The sequence below is a fragment of the Eretmochelys imbricata genome, chromosome 2, assembly GCF_965152235.1.
Source record: "Eretmochelys imbricata isolate rEreImb1 chromosome 2, rEreImb1.hap1, whole genome shotgun sequence".
Lineage (NCBI taxonomy): Eukaryota > Metazoa > Chordata > Testudines > Cheloniidae > Eretmochelys > Eretmochelys imbricata.
Window position 1 is genome coordinate 248,344,521 of NC_135573.1, and position 17,900 is coordinate 248,362,420.

General features: G+C 42.9%; 1 protein-coding gene across 1 annotated transcript in view; it reads left to right on the forward strand.

Moving 5' to 3' along the window:
- Positions 1-17,900, forward strand: part of NCAPG2 (non-SMC condensin II complex subunit G2) — a 116,242-nt gene that overhangs the window by 36,411 nt on the left and 61,931 nt on the right. The window contains exons 10-12 of the mRNA XM_077808360.1: positions 997-1,092; positions 16,391-16,516; positions 17,551-17,730. Of these exons, the coding sequence (XP_077664486.1) occupies positions 997-1,092; positions 16,391-16,516; positions 17,551-17,730 (402 nt within the window). The remainder of the gene's footprint in view (positions 1-996; positions 1,093-16,390; positions 16,517-17,550; positions 17,731-17,900) is intronic.

Consider the following 17,900-nt stretch of genomic DNA (forward strand, 5'->3'; position numbering starts at 1 on the left):
ATAATTGTCAAAGAGGAAAACTTGTTGAAACTTCCTGCCCCGACACATCTTAGCATCTTGACCTTGTATAGTCATATACAGTATGTATCATACAAACCTATACAGACTTCATCACAGATTCCAAGTAATGATCTTCCATAACTGATCGTTTTTTGTTTGCTGAACTTAATTTCCTGGCTTTCTAATATTTGGGTTTTTAAAACATTCTTCTAAGATGTTTTCCTTTCTATAAATAGAAAATTTTCAACCACAACTCCAACTTTATTTTGGAATGGGTTCCTTCCTTCCTCCCCCCAACCCCCTGTTTTTTTCTTTTAAAGTCCAATTTTCAGAAGTGCTCTGCATCTGCAACTTACCTTGAAGTCAGTGGGAGTGTTAGAACATATGAAAATCAGGCCAAAACCTTATTTACTGGAAGTGAATCTTTCAGGTACAAGACAAGTGATGACTGTAGGGTTCTCTGCCTTACTTTGGTTTTTGACATATTGCTTTCAATATTTTAATTTTATATACATTAGAATAATTCAGTTCTTAACTTCTTCACTCTTATACTATTGTATCTTTCAGAACTTTATTTTCAGAATAGGCTTTAATTCTTGAAATATTTTGGTGATGAGTCTGCATTTTCAATCTATTAGGAATCAATGTCTTGATTCTTTGGATCTATCTCATGGCAGAGACTTTGGAGAGGAAGGCATGCAATAATGTAGCAATCATTATTCAGTGTACAATAAGATTTCAGTGAGAATTTCATAATAAAACTTTGATATCTGGGAAGGAGAGTTTTTTGTTCCCTAAGTGATCTGAACATATTTAAAAATAACACTTTAATTCATAGACTAGCTTGACCTAAAATAATTGTATTTATGCAGACTAAAAAAGTCAATTTTCTTTTGTAAAAAACATAGTGGAATAAAACAAGCTACCTTTCTCAAATGTATTGAACCTAGCATATGAAATGTATTTCATACATTAACATTGGTTTTGCTTTGACAGTTACTGAGTTACTTTCACAAACAAAGTAAAGTTCGTCAGGGAGTTGAAGAAATGCTGCACAGATTGTATCAACCTATCCTTTGGAGAGCATTAAAGGTAATTCTCCTTTACTGGATATCTTCAAATTGCAGTTGGTGTAACATTCACATTGATTTTTTTTTTCTTTAAAATGTTACAATTTGTAATAGTTGTATTGAAACAAAATGTCTATGAAATGGGGTTCCATACAGCTTGGAGCTTAATTATATCCAAAGTGGCTCTAAAGGATGGAGACCTAAAAGGAACGAGGACTCATATAATTGTGTCGTATACAGGTTCTTGTACTGTGCTCCTCACTGGCACTTCCACTGCCTTCCACTAGTGCATTAAGCAATGTGACTTAAAACTTTTACATGTTTGTTCTTCCATCCTCTTCCCAGAGGGAGAAGTGTTTGCAGTGGATGTCTTGTTTTGGAATTTTTAAACATCTCTATTTTTACAAATATTGCTGTGTTTGTTTCAAAGATTGAGGCAGAAGGGGCTATTGTGATCTTCTAGTCTGACCTGCAAAGCATAGGCCATTAGATTTCCATGAATTAGTTCCTGTTTGAACTAGAGCATCTCTCTTAAGGTATGTCTATACTGCACTCTTCTTATGGGGGCATGTAGAATACCTGCATGGCTAGTCCCCCACCTAAGATGGGTATAAAAAGCAATGCCTCACTATCTACAGTGCTATGGTTAGTAAAGGCACGCTGTTGGAGCCTTCCCCTGCTATAGGGAGAGACTGGCAGTTGGGAAAGGCTCCATCAATGAGAAGGGAGTGGGGAAAGGCTCCACCAGCTCCCCGGTGCTGGAGCCTTCATCCACTGTAGAGCAGTAACTGTGTAAACTATTAAAATTCTATTGATTAAATGTTTAACTGGGGAGCTAACAGTGTGGGGGTGCTGCAGCACCCCCACGTTTTACCCAGGGAGCGGCAGAGGTGTTTAATCATTAAGCTTGATACTTATCAGTTTCAGTTATCAGTTAATTGATTAAACTTTTACATTGTGGATGCAGCCTGCTTTTCGCTATGGTGTGTAGCTACATGTACCTTACACAGTGCTGACAGCGATGTGCAGTGTACAGGTAACTTTATAAAAACATCCAGACCTCATTTTTAAAAATTCCAAGTGATGGAGAATACATCACAACCCTTGATAAATTGCTCCAGCGGTCAATTACCATGACTTAAAAATTGGCACCTTATTTCCAGTCTGAATTTGTCTAGCTTCAGCTTCCAGCCATTGGCTCTTCTTGTACCTTTTGCCTGCTAGATTGAACAGCCCACATTAAAATTTCTGTGGATATTCTAGACAGTGATTTAGTCACCCCTTACTTAATCTTTTCTCTTTAAGATAAAAAGATTGATGTCCTTGCATCTTTCTTTATAAGTGGGTTTGGTAGAATTCAATTTTTATTTTTAGTGATGTCAACAGATGTTTTAAAAGCATGTTTTATTTTTAACCATTTAACTTTTCGCAGTTGCAGGAAATTATGTGGGGGGGAGTCAGAATAATTATTACTGGCAGTAAACATTGAGATTCAAACATTTAGAGCTTTATAACTATTGAAACACAAATTGTCAACATCGCTCGTCAAAATGTATGAACTAAAATTGCTTAAATCAGAGTTCTCAAGCAGCATTTTTTGTACTTTGCCTATCTGTAAATATTTTTTCATTGGTTTGTGTGTATGGTGAAACTAACACTTAGCAATAAAAACTGAATCCTTTGAAGCTTAACTATTGAGTATGTTTTCAAATAATTTAATCATTCTCGTGGATCTTCTCTGAACTTTCTTCAATCTTTCAAACATTCTCCTTGAATTGTGGACTCCAGAACATGCTATTCCAGTAGCACTTGCACTAATGCCAGCATAGAGGTAATAGAACCTCCTTACTCCTACTTGCTATTCCCCTGTTTATACATCCAAGGATTGCATTAGCCCTTTTAGCCACAATGTCATTCTGTCATGTTCAGCTAATTCTTTGAACAGCATCCCTGTGTGAGATTCACATCAGGATGTGTGCTCGCCTGTGTACCCTGGGTTGGAGAGTTTCATCAACAGTGTCTGTGCCTGTGCTGTAGATGCCCTCGTGCTCCAGGATGAGAGAATATAGGGAGATGCAGACCTGCCACCACTCCAGTTCCTCTTTGAGTGAGTGGTTGCAGATATTTATTCCACTCAAGTGTGCGTGCACACTGAAGTCAGAGAACTTTGCTTAACAGTACCTGCCAGGGCCGTCTGTCCCTCATAGCCCCTCCCATAGCTATTTAAGGGCGTGTCAAGGTTCCTCCCCCACTCTGAACGCTAGGGTACAGATATGGGGACCTGCATGAAAACCTCCTAAGCTTATCTTTACCAGCTTAGGTCAAAACTTCCCCAAGGTACAAAATATTCCACCCTTTGTCCTTGGATTGGCCGCTACCACCACCAAACAAATACTGGTTACTGGGGAAGAGCTGTTTGGAAACGTCTTTCCCCCCAAATACTTCCCAAAACCTTGCACCCCACTTCCTGGACAAGGTTTGGTAAAAAGCCTCACCAATTTGCCTAGGTGACTACAGACCCAGACCCTTGGATCTTAAGAACAATGAAAAAGCATTCAGTTTTCTTACAAGAAGACTTTTAATAGAAATAGGAGTAAATAGAAGTAAAGAAATCCCCTCTGTAAAATCAGGATGGTAGATACCTTACAGGGTAATTAGATTCAAAACATAGAGAATCCCTCTAGGCAAAACCTTAAGTTATAAAAAAGATACACAGACAGAAATAGTTATTCTATTCAGCACAATTCTTTTCTCAGCCATTTAAAGAAATCATAATCTAACACATACCTAGTTAGATTACTTACTAAAAGTTCTAAGACTCCATTCCTGGTCTATCCCCGGCAAAAGCAGCATATAGACAGACAGAGACCCTTTGTTTCTCTCCCTCCTCCCAGCTTTTGAAAGTATCTTGTCTCCTCATTGGTCATTTTGGTCGGGCGCCAGCGAGGTTACCTTTAGCTTCTTAACCCTTTACAGGTGAGAGGAGTTTTCCTCTGGCCAGGAGGGATTTTAAAGGGGTTTACCCTTCCCTTTATATTTATGACAGGGCGGCACTGCCCTGACCCTCCTCACTTCCTTCTCACTGTCTGCAGCTTAAGTCGGAGTGTTCTGTGTGGTATTTACCTCACCCTTTTCTTAACTCAGAGAGTTTTCTTCTCCTTCTCTCTCTTTTTTTTTTTTTTTGTATATAGTTATAGTTAGTATTAGTACCTTAGTGTTCGATTAGTTAGTTTGATAGTTTGTTTTTGCCTGGTATAATGCCTTCACTGGGTTTCAAGCATTGTCCCTTGTTTGCTGGGATTTTATAGCCCAGTGATAGAGAGATGTTTCCACGAGTGTCAGCAATAACAGTAGCAACAATCCGACAGTATTCCCAGAAGTATTTCCGGCAGTCAGATTATCCAGTTTAGAGAGAGATCTCAAAGGAGAAGGCCTTCCAATTTCAGCCAGCTGGCCCATCCTCCATCAGCTTTGTGTAAGCAGCCAATACATTGACTTGCATCTTTGCTTCATTTGCCCATATTTGGTTGGATACATAGTATACTTCTGAGGGAATTCTGCACACAATATTTTAAGATTGTGCAAATTTTATTTGTCATATAAATGTGGAGGCTCCAGCATGGCATTGGGAAGCACAGACCACTGGCTGCACAGAGGTGGGAGATCACTGTGCAGCTCCCACCCAGGACACGGACTCAGCGGTGAGGCTGCACCCAACCCTGGCACAGTGCAAGGACCAGGCCTACCCCAGAAACATCCCAGGGCCCCGCTCCTCCATGCCAGGTGCACCAGGTGTGGGCAGGCAGGCTCAGCAAGGCAGGATCCAAAAGTGGAGGGGCTTACTGTGGGGGGGATCCAGGTGTGGGTTGAGAGGGATCTGGGTGTGGGCAGCTAAGTGGGGGATCCAGGTGTGAGGGGGATCTGGGTTCACAAGGGTTTGTTGGAGGGGTTCTGGGTGCAACGGTGATGGTACTCTACAGGGGGGTCCAGTTAAAAGTGGTGGGGGGTCTGTATGTGGAGGGATAGAGCTCAGCAGTGGTGGGGGGTCTGAGTGTGGGGGGCTTAATGGGGGATCCAGATGCTGGGGGAGTCGGGCTCAGTGGGGTTGGGATCCAGGTGTACCTCGTTGGGGCTCGGTGGGGTGGGAGTCCAGGTGCAGGGGGAATGGGGCTCATTGGGGGAAGGGTCTGAATGTATATTGGAGGGTGAGGCTTGGTGGGAAGGTCTGGGTATGAGGGGGTCTGGGTGCATGGGTGTTGGGCAGATGTGGGAGCAGCTCCCTATACAGGGATCCCTCCCCTTGCAGCTGAGGAACGATGGGTGCAGGAAGCAGTTGGGGGGGGGGGGGGAGTTTGCAGAGCTTCCTGCAGCTGGGGGAGAAACCTGGGGGTGGCCCTGGATGCCATGCAGGGGGAAGAGGAAGTCGCATCCTGTCGAGCCAGAACTAGCAGCTGAGCCCAGTGTAGGGTAGGAGCCACCAGCAGGGTCTTCCCCAGTTCTGCCTCACAGTAACTTAAATCTCTGCTGGCTGCCCCGGGCACCTGAAACATACTGCTGGGGACAGTTGCGTGACCTCTCTTGTGGCTTCCCTTTGCTTCCCCGTCTGCAGGTGACATAAATTCTGTGCATGTGTAGTGGCACAGAATTCCCCAGGAGTAATAGTACAGTAAAAGCTGTGTTATTCGGCACTTTATCAACTAGAAAGCTCTATTAACCAGTATTTCTGATATCTCCCAATACAAATCTTCAATCTAGTAACTGGGACTAGTATACTGACCAGGAGGTGACGCAATTGCACATTCTGCACTCTTCTATGGAAAAGAGGTAGGAGACAATAAGCAAGCTGATATCAGGAATGTATTCAAAAAGCAGCTTTCAGGGTTTGTCATAGGGTCATTATAGATTCAGCCCAATCTCCTGCACCTTTTACATCTATAATGAGAATTGATGTTTATAATGATGACACTGAGGCACTGCAAGATCCTGAAGTGCCTTCTGAATCATCAAAGAAAGATCACATTATGTTCAGTATGGTTTTAGTTTTAAGCGTATTTAGTGATCTGGGTGTACGCCATGCACTGCCCATAACGATATGTAGTGTCATAAGATAACCTACTGTATAGAAAACTTGACCTGTATACACCTAAGTGCTTCAAGAAACCAAGCACTCTGCAGTGCAGTACTACTGCTGGATTGGTGAGTACCTGTATACTATTTTATTCTTTATTGATTTTATTATATTCTAATTCTTTGAAAATTGGTATTCCATTGGTAAGTGTAACTCTTAGTTAACCGGTATTTTTGATTAACCAGCACACCCCCTTCCCAACATGCTGGATGACAAAGCTTTTACTGTACTTGGCGAGGTTAAGTGCATTCACCAGAGTATTCAAGTCAAACTCCTTGTGCTGTGTGTGTGGTGATAAAGCACCTTTTTCCAGGGTTGTTTGTGTAGATGTTGTATAATGTAGGTGCTAAGACAATACTTTGTGGGAGGCCATTCTACTGTCATCGCCATCAGCTCCGTTTGCCACAAAAGTTCATGAAGAATCTTTAGTCCTCCAGTATAGTCTGTATTAGCTTCATGAAGTGGTGGTTCTTTGTTAATGTTAGTACCTTGGCAAGGAATCCTCGATGATTGACTATCATAAGTGGCTGAGAGATCAATAAACACTGCTCCTATAATTAATCCCCTTTCATGTCCATCTTCAATATGTTGTCAAATTCAGAAGCTGAACAGGACGGGACCGATCCCAGCAAAAACCAGCCTATGTTTGTTGATAAGAAAGGGTTTGATAATTGGTGTAAGGCAGAGTAACTGTAATCGTTCAAACAATTTTAAAATATCACACAGGAGTGAGATAGGTTGAAAGTTTTTTGGGTTGGATGGTTAGAAAGGGCCACTGCCTTGGCTTTTTACCAGATTTTCAGGAGTTTGAGCTGGATGAAACTGGTATTGATCATACTCAAGAGCCACTTCTGTGTATGTGGGGAGAAATTTTTTATCTGCCCACTTCAGACGTCATCTTGCCCTGCTGGTTTCCCTGTTTTCAGGCATTGATGTCAGCATCCAATTCCTTCAGGGAGAAAGACACTATAAGATCTAGATTGTGGGATATATCCAGGGGTGTTTGCTGGAATAATGACTAGTTGGTAGTGGTCTGCTTAACCTTCCCAATGAGTAGCATTCAGTGGGTGATCTGATCAGCTGAGATGTTGAAATGTCCACTCATTTTTTTATTGTCAGAGCTTATGTATGGTTGACCAAGTTTTTTTGCTGTTATGGGTCATATCCATCTATTTTTATCAAGTTCTGCTAGGATTTTAGGCATTCTTGAGTGACTTTTGACAGCAAATGTTTGCTAGCGACTATTGTCATAGGCAAAGACATGGTCTTAGAATTTTTATATGCCTCCTACAGTATAACTGACTGGGGTGTTAGGCAGGGGTTATATTCCGTCTGACAAGGTAGGTTTCTCCTAGCAGAGCGACACATAACATCAGTAAAGTGGATGTAGTTCTTAAGTATTGGTTCAATAAGTCTGACAGCTATGTCAAGATCTTTGGAGAATGCCGACCAGTTTGCTTTCAAAGTTGAACTGACATCAGAATGGTGTAAAGATAGGAATGGCAGAAGCATGTACCTCAATTCCAAGTGGAGGAGGATGTTATCTCGAAATTGGGTCTAGCACCAATTTTCTACGTGTGAGAGCTAATGAAGTGCTAACAAAGGTGAGGTCAGGTTTATACTCACACTTCTATGCGTGTGAGTATAAACACAAAGCCCTGGCTGACAAAGCACTGGCTGAGATGATTTAGTTGAGGTTGGTCCTGCTTTGAGCAGGGGATCGGACTAGATGACCTTCTGAGGTCTCTTCCAACCCTAATTTTCTATGTTTCTACCGGCAACTGTTAAAAACTATGTAGCTTCAGGTGATGAATCAGGCTTAACTGATGAGCGACTGCCCACGTCACGTCCATCGTCACTGTTCTCTGTCTAGCTTTATTGAGTGGTATGGCTGGTGAAATCACCAGTTATGATTCATATGGTACACTTGGTTGTTGTGTGGGCAGTCTGATGAAATTGAAAAGTATCTTTGATGGCTTGTAAATATATGTTACAGAGATCTCTTTGAGCTCAATGGTGAGAAACATGACGATAGTCTCTTCTGTTTTGTAGGTGAATGAATGAGTTGTTGGCTTTTTCAGTTGTGTGTGGCATCAGTTGCTTATGACTCTTTCACAAGCCAGGGGGCACATGGATCGGATTCATAGGTCTTGGATCAAGACTCTTTTAGGGTGTCCAGAACTTCTTGATGAGTGCATATATTGAACACCAGGAATGCAGGCAGTCTGTATATTGGTGAATGCAAGGAGGGCAAATCCAGGTTGCTCTTCTTTGAGTGATGGTCCCTACTGTATTCCATTGTAGGAATCGGAGAATTTGAGATGCTGGTCCTGGTCTTTTAGGGTTCTGGGGTGAAACCCCTTGCAGATCTTACAGTGCTCCTTCAAATGGCTCTCTGCCAAACTCTTCAAACACGAAGTGTGTGGGTCGCTCCTGGGCATAGACTTGCCACAGTCCTCGCAGGCTTTAAAACCCAGGGACCGAGGCATATCCTGGTGTTGGGATGGGGGGCCCAAATTAATATAACTACTAAATAGTTATATTTAGTAACTAGAATATAACTACTAAAACCACTGACTATAAACAACTATATACCAGGACACTGCAAAGATGCGCTTGCTGAGGCAAGATCTAAGGGTGTTCCAGCTAGCCTTACTGGCAGTACTTCTTTCTTTCTTCTCACTGGCAGTAAGAAGGAACTGAGGGGGTGGCAGATCGGCAGGGCCCTATATTGAGCACCATGAAGATGCGACCCCCAAGGGGTGCCCAGGCTGACCCAATGGGTACTGCTAGGGGAAAAATCTTCCGGCTGCTTTGCACGTGGCACACGCACACCTAATTGTAATGAACATGAGCAACACACCTTGAAGAACAACAGTTACGAGAAGCTTAGTAACCATTTTTCTCTGCTGGTCAGACCAATTCAACTACTTCTTTCTTCCACTACCTCTCCTACCTTGTGTGATATACAAAATCTGATGAAACAAGACGACGGTCATTCTGATTGCACCCTTCTGGCCCAGACAGTTCTGGATCCCCAATCTCCTGCACATGTCATCCAGTCCACTGATTACCATCCTGAACTTCCCCAGTCTTTCTGATCCAATACAATTGCAAGATCAAGCATCCCAATCCATGTCCACTCCACCTCAGAGTGTGCTGTTTGGATGGGCATAAACTATAGAACAGGCATGTTCCTTGGCATTACAAGACATTCTCTCTAAGAGTAGGAAAGACTCCCCTAGAAGCTGTGAAGATTCCCCAAATCCTGGACTACATTCTATCTTTCAAGACATCAGGTTTCGTGCTCAGCACATTCCATCCTCCTGTGGAGGGTTACTGTTTTTACATACCTGCTAACCGCTGGATTTTGAAAGGCTTCTTAAGAATCTTTGCACCCCTGCAAAAGATTGCACCTCAATAGGACCTGAATCTGGTACTCTTGGTATTAACAGTTCCCCCCCCACACACACACACTTTGAATGAATGGCATCTTGCTCTCAGTCCCTCTTCTCCATGAAGGCCGCCGCCTTTGTTGCTATCACTTCGGTGAGAAGGGTTTGGGAACTTGGAGCTATAATGGTGGACCTGCCATTCATAGTATTCCATAAGGATAAAGCTTCCTTACACCTATGCCTGAATTTTTTTCTCAGCGGTTTCATGTTTACCAATCCATTCACAGTTGCAGAAGAACATAGGCTCCATTCCCTCGACATCTGACAAGCTCTGGCCTTTTACCTGAAAAGAACAAAAATAATCAGGAAGTCCCTTAAATTGTTTATTGTAACAACATTGAGAATCAGGGGACAGGCCATCTTCACCCAGAGAATCTCCCAATGGATTTCTGACTACATTAAACTCTATCAGCTGTTGAATCTACCTCCCCACTCTGGCATACAGGCTAGCTCTACTAGAGCTCAAGCAATGACCACGACATCCCTTCAGGATGTGCCTCGCATAGACATATGTAGAGCAACCATGTGGAGCTCTGTCCACATGTTCACAATGCCTTGGTCCAGGACTCGGCAGCAGATGCCTCCAATGTTCCCTCTAATATTTTCCATCCATGTGTGGAATGAATTTTGTTATGTGCACCATATCGAGGTAATGTGCAGATGTGTGCCACCAGCAGAAACAAAAAACCTAGATATATTATATATTTTTAAAAAGTTACCATAGGGATACTTACTCCAACCAGGACAGGTTAGGCATTTTAGAACTCACTACTCGAATTAAATTTAAGCGTGAGAGAAATAAAAATTATGAAATGCATAGACCAGTCAAAAAACTAAAATAACACACTTTGAAAGAAGTATCAAGAAGTAACAACAATAATAATACAGGTATGTGTTTGGAGGTGAGTGTGAAAGACTGTGTGTGTGTGTGAGACAGAGACATGCATTGCCCCTTTAAGTACGCTACCCTTTTAAGTAGATCGGCGCTCACCAGTCTGAAGCCTGCTTGTTCAGACAGAACAGCAGCTGCCAGCAAGCTCCATCTGTCCCACTCCTGAGCCCTGTTGTGTATATTCTCTTCTCCGCCCCTTCCGCTGCTCTGTGGAGATGGGGTGCAGGGGAGGGGGACACCCTGACATCAATGCCATCTCCCTCCCTCCCTGCTCTGCACCGCAAGCAGGAGGCTCCCAGGAGCTCCAAGGCAGAGAGCAGGAGCAGTGCAGCAGTGGACGGAGGGGCACCTGAAGTGTGCGGTACTTGATAGTCTGCTGGGCGGTCATGCAGCTTAGAGGGAACTTAGGATGCCTTGTTTGACATGGTGGTTCTCCACTTGACCCTTCCATCCTTATCCTCACACCCTGCTCCAATGTAGGTACTGCTTGTCAATCACCCACAATGGAATACAATAGGAACCATTATTCGAAGAAGAGGAGAAGGCTACTTACCTGTAACTGAAGTTTCTTCAAGATGTGTGGTCCCTATCTGTGTGCCACTTCCTGCCCTCAGTCCCCTCTGCTTCAGATCTGTCAGTTTCACGATGGAGAAGGAACTTGAGATGTGGTCGGTCTCGCCCACCTTTTGTCACCTTGGATGGAAGCACATGGCTTGGGTGCATGTATAGACCAAAGGACACTGCTTTCAAATTCTCTGACTCTGGGTGCATAGTGCACATGCGTAAACCACAGTGGAATACAGCTGGGGACCATGCATTTTGAATAATCTCCAATTACAAGTGCCACAAGTACTCCTTTTCAATTACAGGTAAGTTATCTCCTCTTTAGGAAGCCTTCCTGATTGTGAAAGATCTTTTCAGTGAAGTAGGGTGATAGTTCTGATGCAGGCTGTAGTCTCAGGATTGATGAAGAAGCAGTTTACCCGGATAGTTCCTGGGGGTGAGATTTGGAAACTTCAATGGAAGTTGAAAGGGAAGGTTCACTTGTTGTGTAATACAGCTTCAGCATAGGCTTTGAGACATATGTTGTGTTCAGCCTTTGTTTTACATCATTGGCACTTGAGTTTCTGCCCCCTCTCCATCTGGCACAAGATGTCAGGAAACAAAGGAGATCTATGTAGGGAATGGGGAGGAAGGGACCACTTAGGGGCCAGTATGCCCCTCGTTGAGAGTAGCATTCAGTGCTGATTCACCAGATGTTTAACTTCTTTTTGAGCAACATTTCTTATTCTTTTCTGAATTTGATTTAATATTACCCCTCCTGTACATTATTTTAATCTAACCTTGTTTACTGTGTACCACCTAACTTGGAACCAGTGATAGCTTCATAAACAGTTTTGCCATGATGTAAGTGAAGTGAGTATCACAGAAACAATATAAAAGTGATTTGTTTTGTAAATTACAGAAAAATATGTTCAGGTCTTCCTTAGTTAAGTGAGCATGCAAGGATCATTTTGCTAGCTCATCACTTGACCGTGTCACCCTTTTCTTTGCATTGCTCTGCTGACTTCCCCTTCTCTATCACATCAAACTTAAGCTACTTGTTTTCACTTTGAATGCACTTCATGGCCTGTCCTTATCCTGATTCACTCTCTGCTATCCTCTGTGATTTGCTATCAAGAAGTTGATTTCCACCTCCGATCAGCCTATGATGCCAACCTCAATCTCCCAGTTGTTAAATTTCCAAACAAGCATCTTCGTGCTTTCTCCCATGCTGCTCCTCCTGTAAACATCTGCAAAACTCATTGATTATCCACCTTCAAAGTCCTCCTTAAAACTCCTTTTCCATAATGCCCACAAAAAAGTGACAACAATTCGGTCACTCGTGCTGAGACAACTGCCTATCATGTTCATCAGTATTGTCTCATTTATTTTCTTGTACTCCTCATCTATTGTCTCTCTTATGCTCAAATAGTACCATTCGCTGGGGTAGGAGCAGTTACTTTTTTCTATTTTATACAGCACCTAGCCAAATGATGTCCTGGCCCATGACTAGGGCCTCTAGATACTATAGTTATACAAATAATAATTAATATGCATTTTACACTTCTAAAGGTTGTATAGTTGTGGGGTTTTGGAAAGGGGGGTTATGTTGCACTAATACCAAACAGCAGAACACTTTGAGTGTAATCTTTGTTCAATTTGGAAACAATAATGTTGAGAAATACATGCATTACAAGTGATTTGAAAATACACCAGTACTGAACATATTTCCTTTATGAAATACATCTTAGATTTAGATAAACACATGGCAATAAATTAGCTGTACAATTTTTTATATAAAAGCATTACCTTTTCTTTTGTGCATTGTTAATGCTGATGCTATTCCTAATTCTCAGTTCAAATAATTTCATCACTACAACAAATAGCAGGACCCTATCTGAATTTCTAAGGCACTTTTCACTTTAGTAGTTTTTGTAGGAAAACATGCATACTTTTCAGACTGTTTTTCTGACTCCTTCTATGCATTTGGCAACTGTTGCCTTGCAACCTTATTGTAATGTGTGAAGGCAATCTACTCTTCTTAAGTCAGGTTTCAGTGGTATTTTTAAAAAAGCATCATCTGCCAGGTGAGTCAGTGGAACAAAAGCCTTCATTTACTTGCAACCCAGTAAAATGCTTTCTTCTTTGAGTGCTTGCTCATGTTGATTCCATTCTAGGTGTGTGTGCGCCTACATGCACAGTTGTCGGAGACTTTTGCCTTAGCAGTATCCGTAGAGTTGGCTTGCCTAAGAAGTGGCAAAAGAAGAAGAGCCTCCTGGCACCAGAAGGGCAAGGATCTTTGGGCAAAGGACCAATGTCAGGCCATGTACCCACCCTGGTGCTTCACGGGGTTACCGCGGAGGTTGGTCCCCCCCAGCCCGACTAGGGATCTGACTCCAGGGAGAGGTAGGGAACCATGGTCTCTCCCAGGGCCATCGTTGCCCGAAGTGGCCCCAGCGGCTAAAGAGCAAGTAGGCCTACTGGCACCTAACCAGGCGGCAGACTCAGCTAAGACCCCGACATCTAAGGGCAAGCCAATCATGGGACCGCCTCATAGGGTGGTGGAGCACCCTTGATCACTGGACCACAGGTGCAGATCTCTATCTCTGTGGCTTTGGACTCCGGCACTGTATCCTAGGTCACCGACTAGAAGCCCCAGGTCCTCAACGCGCTCTCCATCTACAAGACATGGGACACTGGAGTCGAAGCGCTGGTCCTTATACCACCAGTACCAGTGAGCTTCCCATCAGAGATTGCCGTAGCCCAGCTCACCTTCGCCCAGATGGTCTCCAAGATGTTGATCCCCGCCCGGGCAGGACCGCTCCTTGTCACGGCACCAGTCCCATTTCCCTGGTACCATTTGTTGGGAAGGTGCTGTTCCTCGCTTTTACCTTGCCGGTTGCTGACCAGAGTCAGTCGGCAGACTCAGGCCTCGACTGCTCCGCCCTGATCACCAGAAGGGCAGCGGTCCGAGTCGAACTGGGAGTTCAGCCCCTCACCAAGAAGGGGAGATGCACTGCCGACTCGTGAGACCAGTGTGGCACCCTCAGTGATAATGTGCAGCAGGGGCAGTGGCCTGCTCAGTGGCCATATTGGTACCCGCGGGGCGTGCCAGTAATGCCGGTCCAGTGTTCTCACCAGCCTTCCCTGGTCACCTTGGACCAACCAGCCCTGGCACCACCAGCCCCGGAATTGGAACGCAGTGCAAAATCCGATGCGGGAGCAGCACACCGACCCCCAGCGCCTAAAGAGCCATCCCTGGAGAGAGAGGGGGAACCTGCTCTTCCACAAGTGGTGTAGTCGTCCCAGATGAAGCGGTGGCAGATCCCTCCCAAATTGGTAGTCCCCCCCAACAATCTCAAGGAGCACCAGGCCCTTCTTAAAAGAGTGGCTGCTAAGTTTAACCTACAAATTGAGGAGGTCACAGAAGAGTCCAGTGACCTCTTCAATGTTATATCCTCCTCCACCCCAGCCCGGGTCACGCTGCCTGTCCATCCATGGGTCTTAAAATTGCCAAATGGCTGTGGCAAACCCCCTCTTCCATTCCACCGACTTGTTGCAAGGTGGAAAAGAAGTATTAGATCCTTGCAAAAGGGTTCAAATACCTCTACACGCACCCTCCATCGGTGTCACTGGTCGTGTCTGCTGTGAATGAAAGGGCCAGGACGTATACTTACCTATCTTCTTCCCAAAGCCTCATACGTCAGATGAAGAATGCAGGTTCGACGCCCTGGACATCAGGAAGTTGCTGGCCTTCTACATAGACAGGACAAAGGCATTCCATAAGTTGATGCAGTTGTTCGTTACAGTGGCAGACAGAATGAAAGGTCACCCTGTGTCTGCTCAAATGATTTTGTCCTGGATCACTGCCTACATCCCGTACTGCTATGAGCTGGCACAAGTGCCTCTGCTGGCAATCGTGACGGCACACTCAACTAGGGCACAAGCGTCATCAGCGGTCTTCCTGGCACAGGTACCAATCCAAGAGATCTGTAGGGCTGCTTCCTAGTTGTCTGTCCACACATTCATATCTCATTGCACACTTACCCAGCAAGCTCATGATGCCGCTGGCTTTGTAGAGCAGTGCTGCTAGCTGTGTGACCATGACCTCTGAGTCCACCTCCATGGGCACTGCTTGTGAGTCACCTAGAATGGTATCGACATAAGCAAGCACTCGAAGAAGAAAAAATGGTTACCTACCTTTCATAACTGTTCTTCAAGATGTGTTGCTCATGTCCATTCCATTACCCAGCCTCTTGCCCCTCTGTTGGAGTTGCTGGGAAGAAGGAACTGAGAAGGTGTAGGGCTGGTGGCACCTAATATACTGATGCATGAGCGCGGCACTCCAGGGGGCGCCACAGCTGATCCTATGGATACCACGAAGGCAAAAATCTCGAACGACTGCACACATGGGCGCACGCACTCCTAGAATGGAACGGATATGAAGAACAACAGTTACAAAAGGTAGGTAACCGTTTTATCCTCCCTTTTTAAAGCTACTGAGGATTCTTGTGTTTGCTAGGACCAGGGCTACTTTCATCAATTTCAGACAGATATTGGGGGTACTGATGCAAAAATGCTTATTATGTATTGTAAATTCTAATTTTAGGTTATTACAAGATTGCCTTTTCTGAATTTAAGGAGTAAATTAAACTTACTAATTATTTACATACACATACTGCTTGAAGAATATGGTGGATGATATACTTAAGTTTTTGTTTGTTTGTTTAATTAAATAAAATGTTCAAACCAATTTAAAGAAATCCCTATGAAATTTCTACTTTTTGTCAAGTAATGACAAACACCAAAAGTGTCAGAGGATGACCTTCTCCCCGCTCCCTGCCCCCCAAAATAAAACCTTCAAGTATGTTTGCTTGAATTCAATTTCCATATTCTGAGCACTAATTTAAGGGCTGAGACCAAAGTACCACCTTCTATAGCTGCAGCCTCTCTACCACAGAGCACATATTTGAAGGTCTGTAACAGTGCTAACTGACTTTAACTATTCTAGGCCTACGCAAGATGGCACTCCTCCAAGTGTGAATCCTCTGCATCTTTGAAGCCAATATGCTCTGAGAACTCAATTTACAGCTAACCTAGAATTTACTGGTTGGGCAGAACTTTGAACTGTGAGATGTAGAAGTTGTTATAAATTGTTATGTTTAATCCAATTACTTTATTAGAATTCCTATTTGATTAGAAGTACTAAACTGATAAGGGTGATTTGAAGAATATTTGTCAATAAGTTTTAATAAAGAGTACCAATTTTATGAACAATTTCTTTTCTATTCCATTGTAATAGGCCAGAAACTCAGAAGTTCGATCAAATGCAGCATTATTGTTCGTTGAAGCATTTCCTATTCGTGATCCCCATTTTAATAATGAGGCTATGGATAATGAAATTCAGAAACAGTTTGAAGAACTTTTCGTAAGTTTTCATGAAGACAAAATGTGAAAACAAAATGTTAAGTTAAACATTTGCCAAAATTTACTTGGCAGTAAGACCATTTGAAATACATGTACTGCAATCAATGGAGTAAGGGGATTGAGAATGTTACCCACAGGAAAGAGTGCAGAAATATGCAATTAAATTCCTTTAATCTTGTGCACGCTCTGATTTCTGGTGGAATAGCAATGTTTTGGAAAGGGGCCTAAATACTAATGAAGTGGGGGTCTGAGTTTACATTAATTGAGCTACAAGTATGGTTCAAAAACCTGAGAGAGTGCTTAGGAAAGCCAGATGATACTGGCTTTTACTTTCATTCATTTACTCAGGATACAATGGGTAAGGAGGGCTCTATACTTGATTACTTGACTTTTGTGCTGCAACAGCTGAAAATCTGCAATTAATTCCTAATCTTAAGTATCCGCAGCTCCTATGATGGAGTATCTAAACAGAAGTATGGGGGAGATAAGAGTTAAAATAATGAATTGGAAAGATGAGGGCAAGCCAGTTTATTCCTAAAGCAGTGTTTTATTCTGTCTGGGGAAATTTATTGTATTCACAAGAATAAATATTTGATCACTGAAGATTCCTGGAAATTCCAGGTTTTAAGGTCATTGCCTCACAAACAGTGAACAGTGAGACTTGATAACTAGGTGCATAAAGGCAAACCTCAGGAGTGAGATTTTCAAGTGTTTAAGTGACTTTCATGCACAAGTCTCATTGACTTTCAATAACTTTTGAAAATTCTACTCTAAGAGCCTAACTTTAGGGTGATGTTTTTGAAAATCGTTCCCAATATTTTTATCTTAATTTTGTTTTCTAACCAAAAGTTGTTTAATAATAGCAATAAACACTCATTTGGAGAATATTCCAGATATGGAAATATTTCATAATATCACATCTTATATGGTTTGGTTAAATGCTAATAGCGATGATTTTTGTTTCTTATTTTAAATATGAATGGACAGCATGACGATGCATACATGAAATTTGTTTCTCTTCTTCTTTGTTTATAGAGTCTTTTAGAAGATCCTCACCCATTGGTCCGCTCTACAGGGGTACTTGGTGTTAGTAAAATAACATCCAAATACTGGGACATGATTCCTGCCACCATCCTTGCTGAGCTTTTAAAAAAACTAATTGGAGATCTGGCTTTTGATGTAACTTCAGCTGATGTTCGCTGTTCTGTTTTTAAGGTACGTTTAATAAGCAGACTTTAAAAACTTGTATTGATAGTAAACTTTTAAGTTTTCCTTGAAGCATGTGGCGTGGGTTAAGGGTCAACTTCAGTAGAAGGCGTGCTTTTTATAAAACCTTTTGATTCTTCTTTGAGTTGATCTTTGCATAATTTCCCTTGTGATGTACT